The sequence below is a fragment of the Archocentrus centrarchus genome, chromosome 21 (genome assembly GCF_007364275.1).
Source record: "Archocentrus centrarchus isolate MPI-CPG fArcCen1 chromosome 21, fArcCen1, whole genome shotgun sequence".
NCBI classification, from domain to species: domain Eukaryota; kingdom Metazoa; phylum Chordata; class Actinopteri; order Cichliformes; family Cichlidae; genus Archocentrus; species Archocentrus centrarchus.
In genome coordinates, this window is record NC_044366.1 from 4434692 (window position 1) to 4452251 (window position 17560).

The 17560-nt window shown below is 42.3% G+C and overlaps 1 protein-coding gene across 5 annotated transcripts; it reads right to left on the reverse strand.

The window, feature by feature from the left end:
• Positions 1–483: 483 nt before the first annotated feature.
• LOC115801210 (solute carrier family 35 member F5) lies at positions 484–16954 on the reverse strand. Of its 5 annotated transcripts, XM_030758962.1 has the most exons (17): positions 16808–16954; positions 16415–16686; positions 16011–16176; positions 15484–15654; positions 14970–15119; positions 13534–13596; positions 13358–13439; positions 12324–12514; positions 12105–12186; positions 11903–11990; positions 8679–8743; positions 8248–8352; positions 7995–8154; positions 7753–7843; positions 7363–7517; positions 5197–5297; positions 484–3525 (listed from the first exon to the last, which is right to left on the reverse strand). In XM_030758962.1, the coding sequence occupies exons 4-16, from the start codon at positions 15616–15618 to the stop codon at positions 5216–5218; spliced, it is 1449 nt and encodes a 482-aa protein (XP_030614822.1). In that variant the 5' UTR covers positions 15619–15654; positions 16011–16176; positions 16415–16686; positions 16808–16954; the 3' UTR covers positions 484–3525; positions 5197–5215. The 5 variants fall into 5 exon arrangements, with proteins under 5 accessions (XP_030614822.1, XP_030614824.1, XP_030614823.1 ...); XM_030758964.1 differs by lacking the exon at positions 16415–16686; XM_030758963.1 differs by having other exon boundaries at positions 16011–16171; positions 16415–16954.
• Between the last annotated feature and the right edge of the window lie 606 nt (positions 16955–17560).

Here is a 17560-nt window from a genome sequence, read left to right on the forward strand (position 1 = left end):
ACAAACTTTCACCTCTTTCCAGAAACCTGTGACATTGTTCCTTAATAGTTTCTCCACCAGCAGATCAGCACCAATCGGTTGTTCATGTTCACAATAAATTGGTGTATTTGTAATTGACATCAGTGAGCTTCTTATACTCAAACACAGGCCCATCTGGGTCTACCTGCTAAAATCAATGACTTAAGTGCTTAACGAGCTTCCGCCTGATACTCTGCAACGTGTCTCACTTTCATGTTTGCAGTAGGGCTTACTACGGTCATAAAAAGCACTTACGATATCATTGCACATCAAATAAATCTCTTTCCTGAGTCTCACATCTGTACAGTCAACATCAACACATAATTGCATCCCAAGGCAAGTAAATATCACTTAAGTATAGTTTGTTTGTCAGAAACAATAAAAAAAATTAAATAAAAAAACCCCCCAAAAAAACGAAGATGTGGTCAAAATGAACATGACTGAATAAATACACCATCCAATGCACAGATTTAAAAGATATGTTTTAATAGTGCACTGAAGTATGAAAACAGAGTCGCAAAATAAGACTATTCAAGAGCTTAGATTGGTATAAGGAAGGTTAGCCTTCGTTTAGGTCGTATAACATCCTCATCATCAAAGACACTTAGAAGACAAAGAAAACGCCGGACAGTAAAGACAAAACAAAGAACCTGAGAAAGAAAATAATCACATCCATGATTCCACAAGCACCGCTGAGAAAACAGAAATAATCAATGCTATTTAGGAACTATCAACTCTTTGCAAACAGCTTTCAAACCTGAAGTTGTGGCTGAAGGTGGGACCGACTGATTGGCAAAAGACAGAAAGTGCAATACATTTTTCTATCATCACTTAAAGTGCTCAACTCGTTAATTCACCCTCACAGAACAATTACTACCTCCTCCACTCCAAACGCTCAAAGACGAGTGCAAGAAGAAAAAAAAAAAAAAAAAAAAACACTCCATGAAGACGAAGACATTTAAGAAGATGAGGGGAACAGCATCAGCAGCTCACCTCCATCTTTAGCACTGACATGACACTGAGGCTGATGAGAGAGAAAAAAAAAACAAGGCTTCTTCTTGTCACATGTAATCACAAGCACAGTAAATATTTCTTCTTAAGACGTAAAATAAATCGCACAGAGTCCAGTTCAGGTGGTGTAATCTCAGAGTTTGGCTGTGGAGCAAACGCTTCCTCTGGCAGTCATCGTTCACAATGACAGATATAAAATAGTAATCTGTAGTGGTCATTTGAAGGTCACAAATAAAACAATACCATGTTCATGTTTCACTGTGTACACTATTTACAAACCTTTATAAAAAAAGGAAACTGCAGACGACCGTTATGACACGAAGGCGATCATAAAGTTCAGCGACTCCGGCCTGGTTTGATTTCAGTTAATCTCCACTTCAAGGTTTTCTCCTCGGGAAATGCTACACCTCTTTTAGCATGCCTACAATTTCTGATCACTCCCTTGAAGTCCGGCTCTGACAGCATCATTTCACTTTTGTGCCTCCACTGGCGTGGGAGCAGGAACCCTTCACCAGGGTGCCAAACCTGGTGAAGGGAAAGGTGTAGTGAGTGAAGATTGAGTGTCACTGTGAAGATCCTCCAGCTACAAAATAATTATGATGGATGAATTTGGGGCTGAAAAATGAAGTGAAGGCAGAAATGGCAATAGCTACAGTTCCTCTAGTGTCCACTTGAGGCTGTCCCCAGCTGCGAGTCAGTCCCCATAGACTCCCATGTTAAACTGTCCAATCTGCAGCAGAAATAAACACGTTTACAGCCAGAAACAAAAACAGCTTTGGTCTCTATGAGCTATAACTTTAAGGCTTAAAGTTGGCATTTGCAGCTGCTAGCTGTCTGCTGGGCTTCACCTCGGTTCACCGGAGTCCCTGAACTGGACCTCTGGACCTTGTTTGTGCTGTTGGAGCCTTTTCAATGCAGTTATCTGACTAACTCTAAGGCTTGCTGCATGTTTCGGTCTGTCTAAGAAGTTTGTGCTTCAGTTTTGTTGAGTGAAGTTCTTGTATTCAGAGATCTAAGTCCGTGCATCGCACTTGTAGAATTTACAGCTTGACCGCCAAGCTAGCTAGCTTTGGCTGGTAGATTAGCATTTCTTCCTCTCATCTATATATGGTCACTTCTGGTCCAAAATGATCACTCAAATTCAAGACAAAACTTTTGGTTACACTGGTTTTACTGCAGCGTGTTTCAGAAGACTACCAGGAGCGTAACTGCACCCCATTGAGCTGGTGAGGAGGGCAGGAAGTCGGACACAGGAAGAGCACAGAGAATCTTCTTGATTTTAAAAATAAAAGACCCTATAGAGATTAAACAATGTGTTTAATGCCGATGTGACTTATAGCTGTGCAAAGGATGGAAGAAAACTGTGTCAGACACATATGCGACAGATTCCTGGGTAAGGCTTTAAAAATGGGTGACATCACAGCACCATCAATGAATTCATCGACACAACCTCGCATCCCACCAGGGACAATGTGATCCAACAACCCTGGAAATCGAGAACTCCTCACCTGGTGTGCCTCCTTCCAGACTCTTCAACTGAAAACTGTTTGTCAACATGAAAATGGGGTCAGTCTGAACCAGCAGATCTTCGCTCTCAGTGCCAGTTTGAGGACTGCGGTAAAACCAGATACAAACAATCAAAACGGGACATCCAAGGAGTCGAGCTGGAGGGGTCCAGAGGTGTACTCGGAGACAACCTTGAAGGGGAGCTCAATCTAAATCTGACACGGGTTTTTATTTTATTGCCCAAAACCTTTTGAAGGCTTTCTATCCCGTTTATGCTCAAACATGAAGGCTGAGCCTCTTTCAGAGCTCGCCTTCAAGATCCAGCACGGAGGAACAGGAGGAATCAGGACGCGACGCGGTCATGCTCAGCTGTAGTGTTATCAGACTCATAAAGATCAGAATAGTGTTCTTAAAAAAAGAGAAGTACCTCACAGGAGACAGAGGTCACTCTGACCACCCGAGCTGCCGCGGTGTGGTGCCACAAGCTCATCCATGTTCTATATTTCCAGTTGTGAAAGCAGCACAACACAAAGTTATAGTAAGAAGTGGGTCACAGGAACTGTTTGGAAATCAAGAATCCCAGATAATCTGAAAATTGCAAAGCTTACAGCTTCATAGGCAAATGTTTTATGTGCTGTAAGCTAACAATAAATTGTCATTTGTGAAGATCCTTCAGAAGACCCGTGACCAGTGGAAATCCAGAGCTCCTCCTCTTCCTCCACCAGGAACTGTTTAATTTGGTGATATCAAATAATTAAGTCCAGCACCTCGAGTATCGTACCATTTTTCTTTCTTTTTGATACAGATAATAAGCAAAATAAGGTGATCTTTAGTCTGTATGTTGGACTGAAGTGAAGATAAAAGTGACCTTGCAGAAACGGATCTGAAGACTGTAGAAAATAAATAATATGTAACGGGAGGCACTGGGGTACGTTCAACGTCTCTGAAAGCGTCCAGATTGTCAGCTCAAGCGGATCCACGATGGCCACCCTGGGGGAGAAATTGGGAAAAAAAAAAAAAAGTTACGAGACGCCAGAGACGACATTAACTTATGATGGACAGGCTTTAAGAAACTTTGACTTTTCAGCACAAATCCAGGACTCATCAATATTTGTTTGCACCCGCCAACATCAACAATATCAATAACACCTAATCTAATATAGCCACACTCTTTACTTATTACTTTCCTATTTCATAGGAAACACTTTCACGGCCACAGCATTGATCACACCTCAGCCTACAGAAACAACACTGATTAAACAAGCCTTGGAAGTCATCACTTGATTTGATTGGCTTAGAACAGAAGTGGGTGGGGCTTCTGCAGACTGAGATGGCCATATTAGGGATATCCCCTTTCTCTGATGTCATACAGAACCAAGAGCAGAAAAAAACTGTTTAACTGTTTTGGCTCACAGATTATTGTACAAAAATCCACCTTTTGACCAGAAGACATGAAGAAAAATCCTAGTTTTTAAACTCATTGCTGCAGACAGGGGCAAAACTAACTGACCCCCTTAAGCTGCTATTTAGTTTTAGTTTTCTTTGTTTTTCAGTAAGCTAGTAAGCTAACAAACTAATGTAAGTCTGTTAGCGGCAACCGACCGACTGACCAACCAATCAACATCCCATTCCGTACTGGCCAAAGATGGCGCTACACATGCTCTAAAATCTTTAACTTTAAAACTTATTTTGTAGCCCTCTGGGGCTCAGCTATATACCATTTAAACAACAGTCAGGTGTCACAATAAGATGCCACACAAACTATTTGTGCCCCTCCAAAACCAGATCCTGTCCCCACAGACACGTGGCGCCATCACAGGCCTGACACTTCCAGGTGTGTCCCCCCTCCTGTTGTACACCCAGAGACGTTTACATTTGACTCTGCCTTTGAACACTTTAATAGCATCTGCCTGTCCATGACTACAAAACACACAACACTACAGACTAACTATACACCCCAAACACAGGCTGCGTCCTGCTGCTACATGATCTTAAATTGGTGAGGGTTAAATCCAGCCTCACAGACTGAGTTAAATCCATTTTTAGAGCAGGGCTCCACAGAGTAAATTAGCCTTTATACATGTGGTGTTTCATGTCCACTTTAAATAAATATAGAAGCAGATTAAGGTTAACGTCATTTTCAATAATAATTAATATCATCTGCAATTATTTTTAAGATTTCTTTATTTCAGTCTGTTTCATTGTTAAAACTGATTATAGCTGACCACTTTAGGGGATAAAATTAGATTAGTTAAAAAAATTTAATTGAAAAAGAAACAAAAAAAAAAAAAACAAGAAAATTATGCAGGAAACTAAATATAAGGAAGAAATAAATACATTTTAATTTGCCACATTAAAAAAAAAAAAAAAAAAAAAAAAAAAATTCCTACATTTATTTGTAATATTTCTAGTGGTTTTAACAGAATACTTATTTCACTGTTATTGAATGATTGAGTCATTTATTTGTTTGTTTTCATTTTATTTTTTTTAATTTGAGCCGTTTTGGTCCTCCGTACACTGCAGCACCATCAGTCAGTTAAAGAGTAAACGGTCGAGTTTTTTTGTTATTTTCTAAGACTGAATCTAGCAGCCATTCACAAACACAATCAGGGGTGTAAACAGCACAGAAACCAAGGCCAGAAAAGGTCGAGTGTTATTTACATTTCGTTTGACTGCCGGATCACGAGCAGAAGCTTCCTTCGCCGGGGGAGACGGTGTGGAGGGGAATCAGGCTTTCACACTGCTCGCTGTCGTCTGGCAGCCTGCGGCGGAGGAAACAGGATGTCGATCATAATCACAGTCGTCATTCTGACAACCATCATCACTATTATTATAATCACTGCTAACCAAAAAGCAGAAGAGCGGAGTGCAGAGGGGTTAGTCAGTGGAGCATGTACAGCTGATTACAGACCTAACTTAGCAAGGCTGCCAGCTACAAATGGACTCCATTATCCAAAGTGTGTGTCAGAGTGAAGGTCAACCCATTTTTAATAGGTCGTACACCACAAAACCACAACAACTCACTCACTTTTTAAAAACTTAAAAGCTTTAACTTCTTAAAAGCAGCAGGCTGAAAGCCGTTTGATGACTCACTTCCTGCACAGACTTCAGAGTACATTAGCCCGTCCTGCTCTCAGGTGCGTGCACAGCTATAACTTCCATTTGCCTTTAACAAACAGACGGCCCATTAAGCAGCTTTTTGCAGATGCATCACAAATAACTCACTGCATTTGGAGCCCGAATGTACACTAATAAAAGTGAATAGTACGGAAATTTTGTGCCCATAAAGTCCAAAAAGACTCATTTGTTTCAAATGATGTTTTATATTTCTCTTCTTTTTTATGTTGTTGAAAAAATAAAACTAATTTGCTTTAGTTATTCAGTAATTACATTTTTGTCTCTTATCCCAAAAACAGAACAAAATTCTACTCAAATTTACTTTTTTTTAGTTGAATATTGCATTAGGCTCTAAGAAGAGACTTAAACCTTACTCATGACATCTTTAGAGAGATGACATCACCTTTTTTTTTTTTTTTTTTTTAAAGTTATGACCCAAACAGCACCTTCAGGGGTTGAAAAATCAAGCCACTTTTAAGGGCCAAAGCCTGCAGTTCCTTTAATGTCCACTTGAGGCTGCCTCACAGACTCCCGCGTTAAAAGCACAAACTGTATGCTTTGAGTATACAGAAGGACTTATAATAGCCAGCAGGGGGCGATATCTGCGGTCACAAAAATACTTCTGGTCCCAAACACTTTCCTGATAACTTCATGAATCTCTACTTGCAGGTCATATCAAATTTTTTTTTTAAAAAGTTAATTTTGTACATTTTGGCCATTCTTAGAGGAGGATTATCTGGGGTAACCTCATTGACTTGTCAATCACAACTCGTTAGCCAATGAGCATCCGGTTTCACATCAGATACTAATTCGTCACATCGGGTTTCAAAGCACCAGGATGACGATGGAGGAAAGGCTCCTCTCGAGGCTTCAAATGAGTGTAAAAAAGCTTGATGGGTACGTCCATCTTTTATCTACAGTCTATGCCTTGGAGCCAGCCTTACAGGCGTTTCAGTTTTTGGCACTTCCATATTGGTTTGGTTTTCCAGCCCCAGAGCCTAACTCCTTATCCACATCCGCCCTGATTCAGTTACTATCATCTGTAGCCCCTTAACTGGCAAGGGCCCGGTGACGGGCCGTTTGTAGTCCCTTTTATATGGCAGGCTAGACCCTCCCATTTTTATTGACACGTCATTCGGCCAATCATGTAACTGGCTGCACCAAATCACCTGACAAAGCTACGTGACGCCCTCTGAGTATTATTGGCTCTGGGAAACCCATTTCTTAACATGATTGGCCGAATGAGGTGTCAGTCAAAATGGGCGGGTCTAGCCTGCCATATAAATGCACTTCATTCGGCCCGCGGACCAGACGCAGCCGATTAATAGGCTATGAAATGGGTTGTTCAGAGCCAATAATGACCAGAAGGCGTTATGTAGTTTTTGTCAGGTGATTTTTTTGCTGCCAGTTAAGGGGTTAAGATTATTGTCAGTTTAAAAGATTTTTTTCTTGCTAACATTAAAACTAAAACAACAGCCATGAACTGAGTGACTGCTGACAGGGATGGATTTTTAAAATTTTAGCTCCAAATGAAAAGCTTTTTCAGAACATCTGTGCTGCTGGAGCGTCCTTGGTGACCCAGAGTTTAAGCTGGTGTGCATTTAATCAGTATTCCCTCTTATTAGGCACTGTAGCTCAACATCAGTGGCTTGAAAAGGAAGAAACCACTCAAAAAGACCCTCTGAAGGTAAAGTATTTAGAGTCCTGTACCTCTGAATGCGATGCTTCCTGCATATGAAGCCGTAGACCCTCCTCAGCCCCACCAGCACTGGGTCCCAGTTGTTGTAGTGACATAAGAGTGCGGCGATGAAGAAGGAGAGGAAGACCGGGACCGCCCCGGCAAAAAATAACCATGAGAAACGCACCTGTCAACACACAGAAGGGGAAAATAATTTAACACAACCTACGCCATTAAAAGGTGCATGCAGCATTTTCCATGTCCTACACATGGCAAACTAGCAAAACTCTTTAAAAGTACCTTTAACTGACCTATTCAGAATAAATTAGAGACAATTCACTATTTTCCTGCTGATTTCAAACAAAACAACAAAATTATGCACAATTTTATTTCAAACTCTTACTGTAAAGTTGCTGAATTACCTTCTGCATGCAAATATCCGCCAAAATGGAGAGTGGGATGGTGAGGCTCAATGCCAGAGTCCCAATTAGAGAAGATGTGAGGAAACAGCCCCTGAGGACACAAAGAATCACCATCAAATGAATGCTTTTCTAAAAGGGATACATTACCCACACACAGCTCATCGTGGTCCTTATGACAGTGTGAACTTTGATGATTTGTTGACAGTAATGCAACCTGAATGAATAATGTAAGAGCTGCTAACCAGAGCCAGAGGAACTCTGAGAGAACGGTCCCGATGAGGCCGTTAATGAGGATGTACGTCCACACGAGCTGGCTGGGGAGCTCGAAGGCCTCGAAGCCGGTGTAGTGGAGCAGGAGGAAGCCGGGCCACAACAGCAGCAGGTTGAACAGACCCACAAACCCTGAGAGACGCACAGCAGATCCAAATTTAGAAAACTGCATGAAGTAAAAATACCCAGGTACCTCCTGCTGTTTAAAACAAACACTTTTCTTACCGAAGAACATCGGGATGTCGAGCTTATCCTCCCGATCCACTCGCCGCTTGATCATTACGATGTAGACGGCGTACAGCATCGCCCCAGCCAGAGACCACAGAGAACCTTTGTAAAAATATAAAACATTACATTTCTCTTCATCTACTACCACTGCAGCCACAGGTGTGTGCATGTAGGTGCCTCATTGGTCACTGCTGTGAGCTCAGGGGGGTCTCCGCCTCATAATGCATGCACGTCTATGGAGTCAGAGGGCTACACGATTAAAATCCATCAGAACACTGAAGTGTCAACTGATCCATGTTAGACTAACATACTGGGAACAGGTTGATGAAGGGTTAGTGGAGCTCATCTGAAAGGTCAGTGTGGGCACTTATGATGAGATATATATTGAAAAAAAAAACAAAAAAAAAAAAAAGGTAGAACTCACTGACCGATGACTCCTTTCTCATCGGGGATGTCCATGCTGGAGAGACTCACGAGGGCGACACCTCCCATGCTAAACAAGAGAGACACTGAATTAACGTCACAGACAAACAAGAGCATGTTTAAAGAAAAGAAAAAAAAGTATATTCGGCAGAACATGAATCTGCAGAATTAAATTAACAACAGTTATTTTCATAATCAGATACAGGACAGATTAGGACTGACGGTGAGTTTCTCTCACTCTGCTTCCAACCGAGCGGGAACGAGACTGACGGAGAACAAACTGACCAACAATGGAGAGAAGAGAAAACCACTCACTCTGAGATCACAGCCAGTGTAAGAACTATCAAAATGAGCCATTTTGGTTTTTTTAATAAATAGTATTGTGCAAAATTCTTGAGCCACTCCTTATTTCTTTATCTTTTGCTTCCAAGGAGCCAGACGTTCTTGGTCATGAGCAGCAGTTCTCCAGCTTCTTCTTTGGACACTGGCTGCTTTTTCACCTGTTTTCAGTCCAGACCTCGTACATGACCATTTTCAGAGGATTTGTTTTTTTGTGCTAGTTAAGCCTCCAAACTCTGGCATATGAATCATTCATCAGTAAAAGCAGACCTGGATAGAAAAAACACCCAGTGAAACACTATCAGTCATGGATCGGCCTCCCTAGAGCCCAGACCTCATTACTGAAGCAGTGTGGGATCATCTCAGCAGAGAACAGAAGAAAAGGCAGAAACATCCAAAGAAGAGCTTTGAACGTCCCTCAAGAAGCCTGGAGAACTTTTCCTGCAGAAATAACAGAAAGCTGCCTCAGAGAGTTCAGACTGTGCTGAAGGACAAAGGTGATCACACCAAATACTGACTTTCAGGCTCCTTATAATTGTGTGTTTTTGCCTTATAAACTGCATTTCCAGTTATGTTTGCATATTTCAATAAATTGCTGCACCTATTTCCCATTTCACTGGCAAAATATGAAGAAATGAGGGGTGAACCAAGACTTTTGCACAGTACTATATGGCTATTAAAAGTTCCACATAAGAATATATAAATATAATATAAAAATTTCCTTGTTCAATCTCCCAGTTCATTCATCTGTGGTGCTAAACTAGCATCCTGTAGCTTCAGCACTGAACACCCAAAGGTGAGCAGGAAGCACAAACCTTCAGGAGAAAAAAAAAAAAGACAAATCTCAAATGGTAACAAACTAACAAAGCAGAAACACACACACACACACACACACACACACACACACACACACAAAAAAGAAAGTTGAGATGAACTTTTTCCTAAAGTTTTGTGCAGGTTGTTCCAACACTGGAAAGAAAAAATAATTTCCTGGGTAAACAAATGGAGTCATCTGAAACTATGGCTGCAGTTTGTTTACCAGAAAGTGAAAATGAGTGCAGATTAACTTTTTAAATTAAAAAATTAAAATTATTCATTTGGATTTTTAAAATTTATGTTAGTTTAATTTCTGTAAACCAACAACTGTTGAGCTGAAAATTACCCTCGAGACTTCTGTTCTGGTATTCTGCACCGATTTCAACCAAACGCAGGAAAAATAAATAAATAACGAGGCTTAAAAACGAGTTATGGTGGAAAAAAAAAAAAAAAAAAAGATGAATTTTGCCTCGGTGGGGCAGCGCGGTGGTTAGCACTGCTGCCTCACAGTTAGAATACCATCTAGAAGGCCTGGGTTTGATTCCACCTTGGCCCGGCCCTCTCTCTCTCTGTGTGGAGTTTGCATGTTCTCCCCGTGTCTGCGTGGGTTTCTTCCGGGTACTCCGGTTTCCTCCCACAGTCCAAAGACATGCACTTACTGGGGTTAGGTTAATTGGAAACTCTAAAGTACCCATAGGTGTGAATGGTTGTCTGTCTCTCTGTGTTGGCCCTGCGACAGGCTGGCGACCTGTACAGGGTGTACCTGCCTCTCGCCCTATGACAGCTGGGATAGGCTCCAGCCCCCCCGCGACCCTGAACAGGATAAGCAGAAGTGGATGGATGGATGGATGGATGGATGGATGGGCCAAACTCTAAAAAGTTCAAACTAAACCAGATTTGCAGCAGAGCTTGAGGATTTCTATGAACCTGACAGACGTTTTACCTGATTTTTGTTTTGTTGTGATTTGTTAATTAAGGACCTTTAGCGCTGTTAACTGGCAGATTTCCTGATTTTAAAACACTGAAGCTTGTTGTTTCCCCGTGAATCCAGTTTTTTCCCCATTTTTTTAGCATTTAAGACCACAAATGAAAAAAGCAGTAAGGCTGGATGGAAAAGGTGCAACAGGAAGATCAGATTATGAAATCTGGCCTCGCAAGAATTGATGCTCCTAAAACACAGACGGCATCTTGTGATTTTTATGTGTTGTGATTCAGCTGCTTAGGAATGGGAGACCTCAACAGAATATGAAGTTAAAAATACTCAAGACAAGAGCTGGGATTTAGACTCATTATATGAGCTGAAATACTCACAATGAACCACACAGGTGGTACCAAACATATGGCTTGAGGGCCACAGATAGCCTGCCAAAGGGTCCAATCGGGCCCAATGGATGGTTTTTGGAGAATGTGACAAATGTAAAGGAGGGCTTTAAGCTGCACTTTTAATCAGTTTTACAGCCTGACAGAGTAAGTATGTCGATAGCAGATAAACCATAAAATGACAGAAGAGTTTCTGCTTAAATTTGTTTTTTCTGCACATCCAGAGTTAAAAAATAAGCAGATTAGTTCTGAACAGCCACCTCCCACCTGACCCTTTAAAATTGACTGAAAATGCATTTTTGATGCTTTCTGATGATGTGAATTATTAGAAATCAGATCAAACTTGCTTGTTTCTGCTCCTCTACATCACCAACATTAAGCAGGTGCACTTTATTCAAACTGTAATATATCCCACGATGCTCAGAGGTGGTTACAGATCACGCTGCCCTGAAAAAATGAAAAATGTTGTCTTTAGATTGTGACAGCTGGAGTGGGTATGAAACTGATTTGGTTTAAGTTTCTAACAGAGTTTAAATGTGTTTTTCAGCCCTGAAAAATTCCTGTGGATCTCTCCTGTACTTATGATGTCGTCAGGGCTCAAAATGCTGGAAAAACATCAGATTGTGCCCCACCCATCCCCGTGTATTTGTAGGGCCTTTAACTCTGAAAATATTCAGTGTGAAGGTAAAATTTTGCTCGTCTTCATCAAATAAAGTTTCATCTTTTTCTCGACCTCTGTGTGATTCGGCCTTACCTCAGAGCCACGGCTAAGAGTTTGGACAAGGTGAAACGGTCGCTGCTGTTGCTGGGAAATATGGCCGCCAAGATGAGCGTAAACAAACCTGAAGAGGAAAAATGAGACATTCAGAAAAGATTTAATAAGATTTAAGGCTAGTCTTTGCTATGTTAGTCTCAGCGTTATGCCCTCAAATCTGCCCACAGAGAGATGGAGTCACCTGAGGTGGAGGATAAAATGTTGACGATGGCGACCTGTGTGTCAGACAGAGCTTCCTGGTAGGACAGGTTAGCCAGGAACCACTGGGAGACAAACAAAAGCAGCGACGAACCATGTGACAAACAGCACTTCATTTACATCATAAATCCAGCTGTAACAGATTGCAGGGAGCTGTAATTCCCCTCACTGCTTAGCCTCCCAGAGCCTGACTGCTGCTCACCACAAAGCAGAAGAAGAAGCTGATTTTGGCCACGTCCGTGATGGTCAGCTTGCCCACCGTGCGCAGCATGGCCTCGTGGTCCTTGGCAGCGGGGTAGGACATGCGCGACAGCTTGGCCTCCAGGGCCTGAGTGGAGGGCAGCTGACGCACCTCCATGATGTTACTGAAACGCACCCGCTGCTTTTTGGAGGCTGGGAATAAAGAGAGGAGGCGAAGAACGGCTCTTACTGAAAGGCCAACACTGAGAATCTAACAGCGCTCACACACTACATCTACATTTGAAGCAATATCATGAGTTTACTGCAGGACACCCTGATTAGGCTCTGACATATGGACTGATCGCTTATATCTGTATGTGAACCGAACCCACCACCGACAGGAGGGGCTCAGCTGTTTTGGAGATCTGATGGTCAGAGGTGGAGTCCTTGGAAACCTGCTCCCCTCTGGAGGTGAGAGGCAGGTGTAGGTGTCCTTGTACCCCCCCCCAGTTCGATGGCTAAACATTGGGATTTGCCCAAGTTTAATGTCATTTTATCCAGCATTATGAGATCAGAAAAAAAGGGTTATTTTTGCCTCATTTACTGTATATTTGCACCTATTGTCATATTTATCTTTAAGCATATGGGATTCCCTCTGGACACAGGGTTTATGAGCACTTCTCAAGATATTTTAATCTGATCACAAACATCAGTTTCGATTTCAGGTGCAACAAAATTAAATCTGAGCAGAAACACACACACAAAAAAACAAAAACATGTGACGGTTTTACCTTTTCACAGCTTCCTGTCATAAACAAACGAAGGAGAGTATAAACTACTAATTTGTTTTGACAAATCACTGAAAGTTAAAAGTCTGAGGGGCAGAACAACGATTTCATTTATTTGCACAGCTCAGCACTGCCCTCTGTTGTTCACAGGTTTTAACTCCTAATCGGTGACGCCTCGGTCAAAGCTTCACCTGCTCAGTCTGTGAGTGAGCTCAGTTCAGAAGCAGGGATGTTTCTAACAAATGAAACAACAAAAATCAGTACTCACAGGATTCACAGTCTCCGATTAAGCGGTTTGAGTGCTCGGTGGGGACGTCCTGGAACTTCACAGGTACGTACAGAGGCTCACTCTGCACAGGTGTGACAGGAAGTCAGCTCAGATACAACTACAGGAGGATTTACTTGTCTGCAGTTAAAGGTTTTTGCAGTAAGTAAACTACGTACCAGACAGTTGTTCACAGTGGTGTCGGTGGTGCAGGGTGTGAAGTAGGCCTCAGCATCAGCAAACTGCAGAAAAGTGCAAATCAAACATCGACTTACAGACTCAGACTGACCTCAGGAACAGAGGCAGCTTCTTTTAACCAAAAATGTTTGTTTGTTGAACACATGAACCAAACAGCTTATTCAGCAACTCATTCTTTAAAATATGGCAGGTTAAATATAAACATGCAGGTGGAGACAAAGTTAGAGAGGCCAGGCTGAGATGGTTTGGACGTGTGTCGAGGAGGGATAGCGGATATATCGGACAAAGGGTGCTGCCTGGCTGGAGGAAAAGAGGAAGAGCACAGAGAAGAGTCATGGATGTAGTGAAGGAGGACATGCAGAGTGTTGGTGTGAGAGAGGAGGATGCTGGGATAAGCGTGATATGGAGGGTCGCCACTGTGGGTCATCTGAAAGAAGCTGAGAGAAGAAGAAGATGATGATACCACTGCAGTCTTCCTCAATGTGTCTGCCTGCATTTTCTGATCTTTATGAAATACCAAATCTTTTGTGCTGATTTCTGAGGTTAAAATGAAAGATCAGGTAAATACAGAGCAGAAAGCTGCCATGTTGTTCTGTTAAGCAGTCCTAAATTATCTGAGTATTAAAAGGATTTGATGACAGTGACTTTGCATCAGTAACAGTTCAGTTTGTCCTTTTCATGGAGAAACATTCAGAACAAACTAAAGCTGGATGTTTGTCTCCCTGGAAGAGTTTAAAGCTCTTATAAAGGATTCTGTTGATATTTCTGAGCATTTTTCTGTTTCCTGTCTGTTGACGTTACGTAATTGTTGTAACTTTGTAATGTGAGCTTTCGCATGCAGGTCTCCTTTGAAGAAGAGACTTAAATCCAAAAGGACATCAAATAAAGTTAAAAATAAATACAGATTTGCTGAAAACTGGTTGAAAACTCAGTGAGTTATGATAATTTTAACCTCTTCTCTATAAACATACGTGCATTATGAGGCTCAGCTCCCCCTGAGCAGTATGGTGGCCTCACTGACTCATGTTAAGAGTGAACAGCAGGAAGCATAGCAGCATTTACATGTGTATCTATGAGAGCTTAAGAAAGAAGAGAGCACATCATCAGACAATGAACGCGCTGAAAAACAGCCCTGTGGAGCACCCAGGTGGCTCAGTGGTGGAGTAGGCGACCACATTTATTTATTTATTTATTTTATATATATATATATATATATATATATATATATATATATATATATATATATATATGCACAGAGTTGCGGTGTGGGTGGCACGGGCTCCAGTCCCGGCCCACGTGTCTTTCTCTGTATCTTCCCCCCGTTTCCTGTCTCCCTCTACTATCAATGAAAGCCGCTCTGGCCAAAAATGCCACAAAAACAAAAAAAAGTGCAGAAAAGTGTCGTGCGAGCACTTACGAAAGCAGACCGGCGGCGGTTCAGGGTGCCCGTGCACTGTTGCCTCCACGGCCGCCACAGCAGGAAACCCAGCAAGTACAGCACGAACATGGAAGTCTTGGCGAAGGTGCTGAAGAAGGGCTTGTTGTAATCCTGTCGCTTGAAAATGTACTGCAGGAGGAACGAAGAGAGGGCAGCTGTTACTGTTTGTTTCATAAACTCAGTTACAAAAGATCTAAACTCGTAATTTAAATATATTTAACTGCAGTTTTTCCTCATGAGTGGTGAAGGAAGAACACCACAGTCAGGTAAAGTTTCTCCAGTGCTATCTGCTTCATTTCTATTTTGCTTTCCCTCATTTTCTGTCAGTCTCCTCTCTCCTGTCCCAGTGGCGGATGGGTCATATTAAACACGGTCAGTCTTTGAATAAGTAATCCCTGTAAGCCAAAAGCTCAGGCTGCTCAAACACTCAGTTTCAGACAATTTTTCAGCGTTTGGCTCCATCATCACAGGAGTGGAGATCGGACAGACTTACAGAGGTTAGCTCAGACGAGGCGACCCAGATGACATCCACCAGCAGGAGTATCACCACCCCCAGAGCCATCCGTCTCCGCTGGGCTGCAGAGCTACCCTGAGAGCTCATCCGGTTCATGATGAACACCCACTCCATTGGGACGCCAAGAGGTGAAATTCAGAAACCGCCTCACTGATGATGAAAGCAGAAGAGGTGAGTAACAGGTAAGTACAGTAATCTAACAGGTAGGGAGTTCTGTGCCTCGCACCAACAAAAAAAAAAAAAAACCTTCACAATTATTTCCCTTTTTTTTTTTCTTTTTTTTTAAAGTTGATGAACCTGTTCTGAAATCTGCCATTCAACATTTCAATCTGTCAAAGTGTCTCAAAAATTTAAAGTATTTTCTATTTACGACATGTTCTCCCTGTGCCTGCGTGGGTTTCCTCCCACAGTCCAGAGACATGCAGTTACTGGGGTTAGGTTAATTGGTGATTCTAAATTGTCCATAGGTGTGAATGTGAGTGTGAAATGTTGTCTGTCTTTCTAACCTCTAGAGGGGCTGTCTGTCATCAAGGTCACACTGGGAAAGCTGTGAATGGAGGCTGAACCACCTGCTAAAGGTGGCTGATAGATGGCCCCCTTTACTCCAGTCTCAAAGCATCGGTCTTCTCAGTACCAGAACAGAGACTTCTGCTCAATGTTCTGGCTGCTGCGCTGCAGGAATAAAAACCCATCCTGTGTTATAACCTCCGTGGGACTCTCTGCCATCAAAACACCAAATGAAGTGACAGATTTTGGCAAAATGCTGCTAATGGCTCCACTTTCAGACGAACAGTGCGGAGAAGCTTTGTTCTGTTAGTCTGTGTAACAGTGGGCATGTTCCCAACTTTAAAACACATCAGAAAACGTTTAAACCGCCACTACTGACAGGTATGCGCACACCTTCACTTACCTGAGCTTTAAATGCCACTACACGCAGCGTTAGGCTCACAGTACCTAACGCAGGTACATCCAGCAAGAGCCGACAGTAACTCTCACATGTATAAACACATCTGCTGCAAACCTGAGCTCCTCGACGCTAGCTACGCACAGCTTTCAGGCTAGCAGGTTTATTAGCTGTCAAATTCCGTCAGTCTGGAGGCCGACAGGTGTCCCAGCGCTTTATTTTATGACCTAACGTGACATCTACTCCAGTTCATCGCCACAGCTCAGGCTGAAGTCCACCTGTTCAGGGTACTGACCGTCTCAGGTGTACTGCGTTTATCTGCTTGTTTACCTGTTAGCATTTTAAGCGCTAACAGGCTTTAAATGGGGAAAAAAACGTTTGAAAATAAGTTTTTTTTACCTGAACGTAAGAGTGCGTCATTTAGTTTGCGCCATTATGTAAGTGCTATCCCGCACGCTGCGGAAATGCTGCCGAAAGTGACAGTTTTGACCGATAAAAGTGTCTCCAGCCCAGAGGTTGTAAACATGAGCTCGACCTCCCTTCGCTTGTCAGGTGACATCACTTACGGTGCGGGGGATTCTGGGATATGTAGTCTTACAGGGGACGTTTTTTTTTTTTTATTCTTGTTTTTCTTCCGGTATTAGATAAATGTATATGGTTATTTGTTGTAGCTGGCTGTTTTCTCCTTTGAAAAAAGACTTTTTGTAAATTAAATTATGTTATTAATGAAACTTTACTGCAGGCTGTGAGGAACGGCACATTTACAAACACAAACAGAGACCAAAAAGTTGTCGGATCGTGATACGGCTCTCTCTCTCTCGCTGCCCGGCGGAGGTGAGACCAATGGAAACAAGTGCACTTTGGTAGTAACTCCACGCTTTACAAAACCTCACTGGAGATGAGCAGGTTTCGTTGCCAGGATTTAATTTAGCACAAAGTTAAACAAAGTACAAGAAAGACAAAAGCCCTCCCGGGAGTGAGTGCCTTTGAGCCGCTGCAAAGGTGATAGAGGAAGAGCAAAAAGTGCGCCAAATTTACCACTGCCTTTTATTCCCCAAACTCACATCTCCCCCTGCTGTTATTAGGGCCAGTGGCCATAGAAGGATGCTTTCTACTGGACAGCAGGTTTTTGTTGTTGTAGTGGCGCCAATG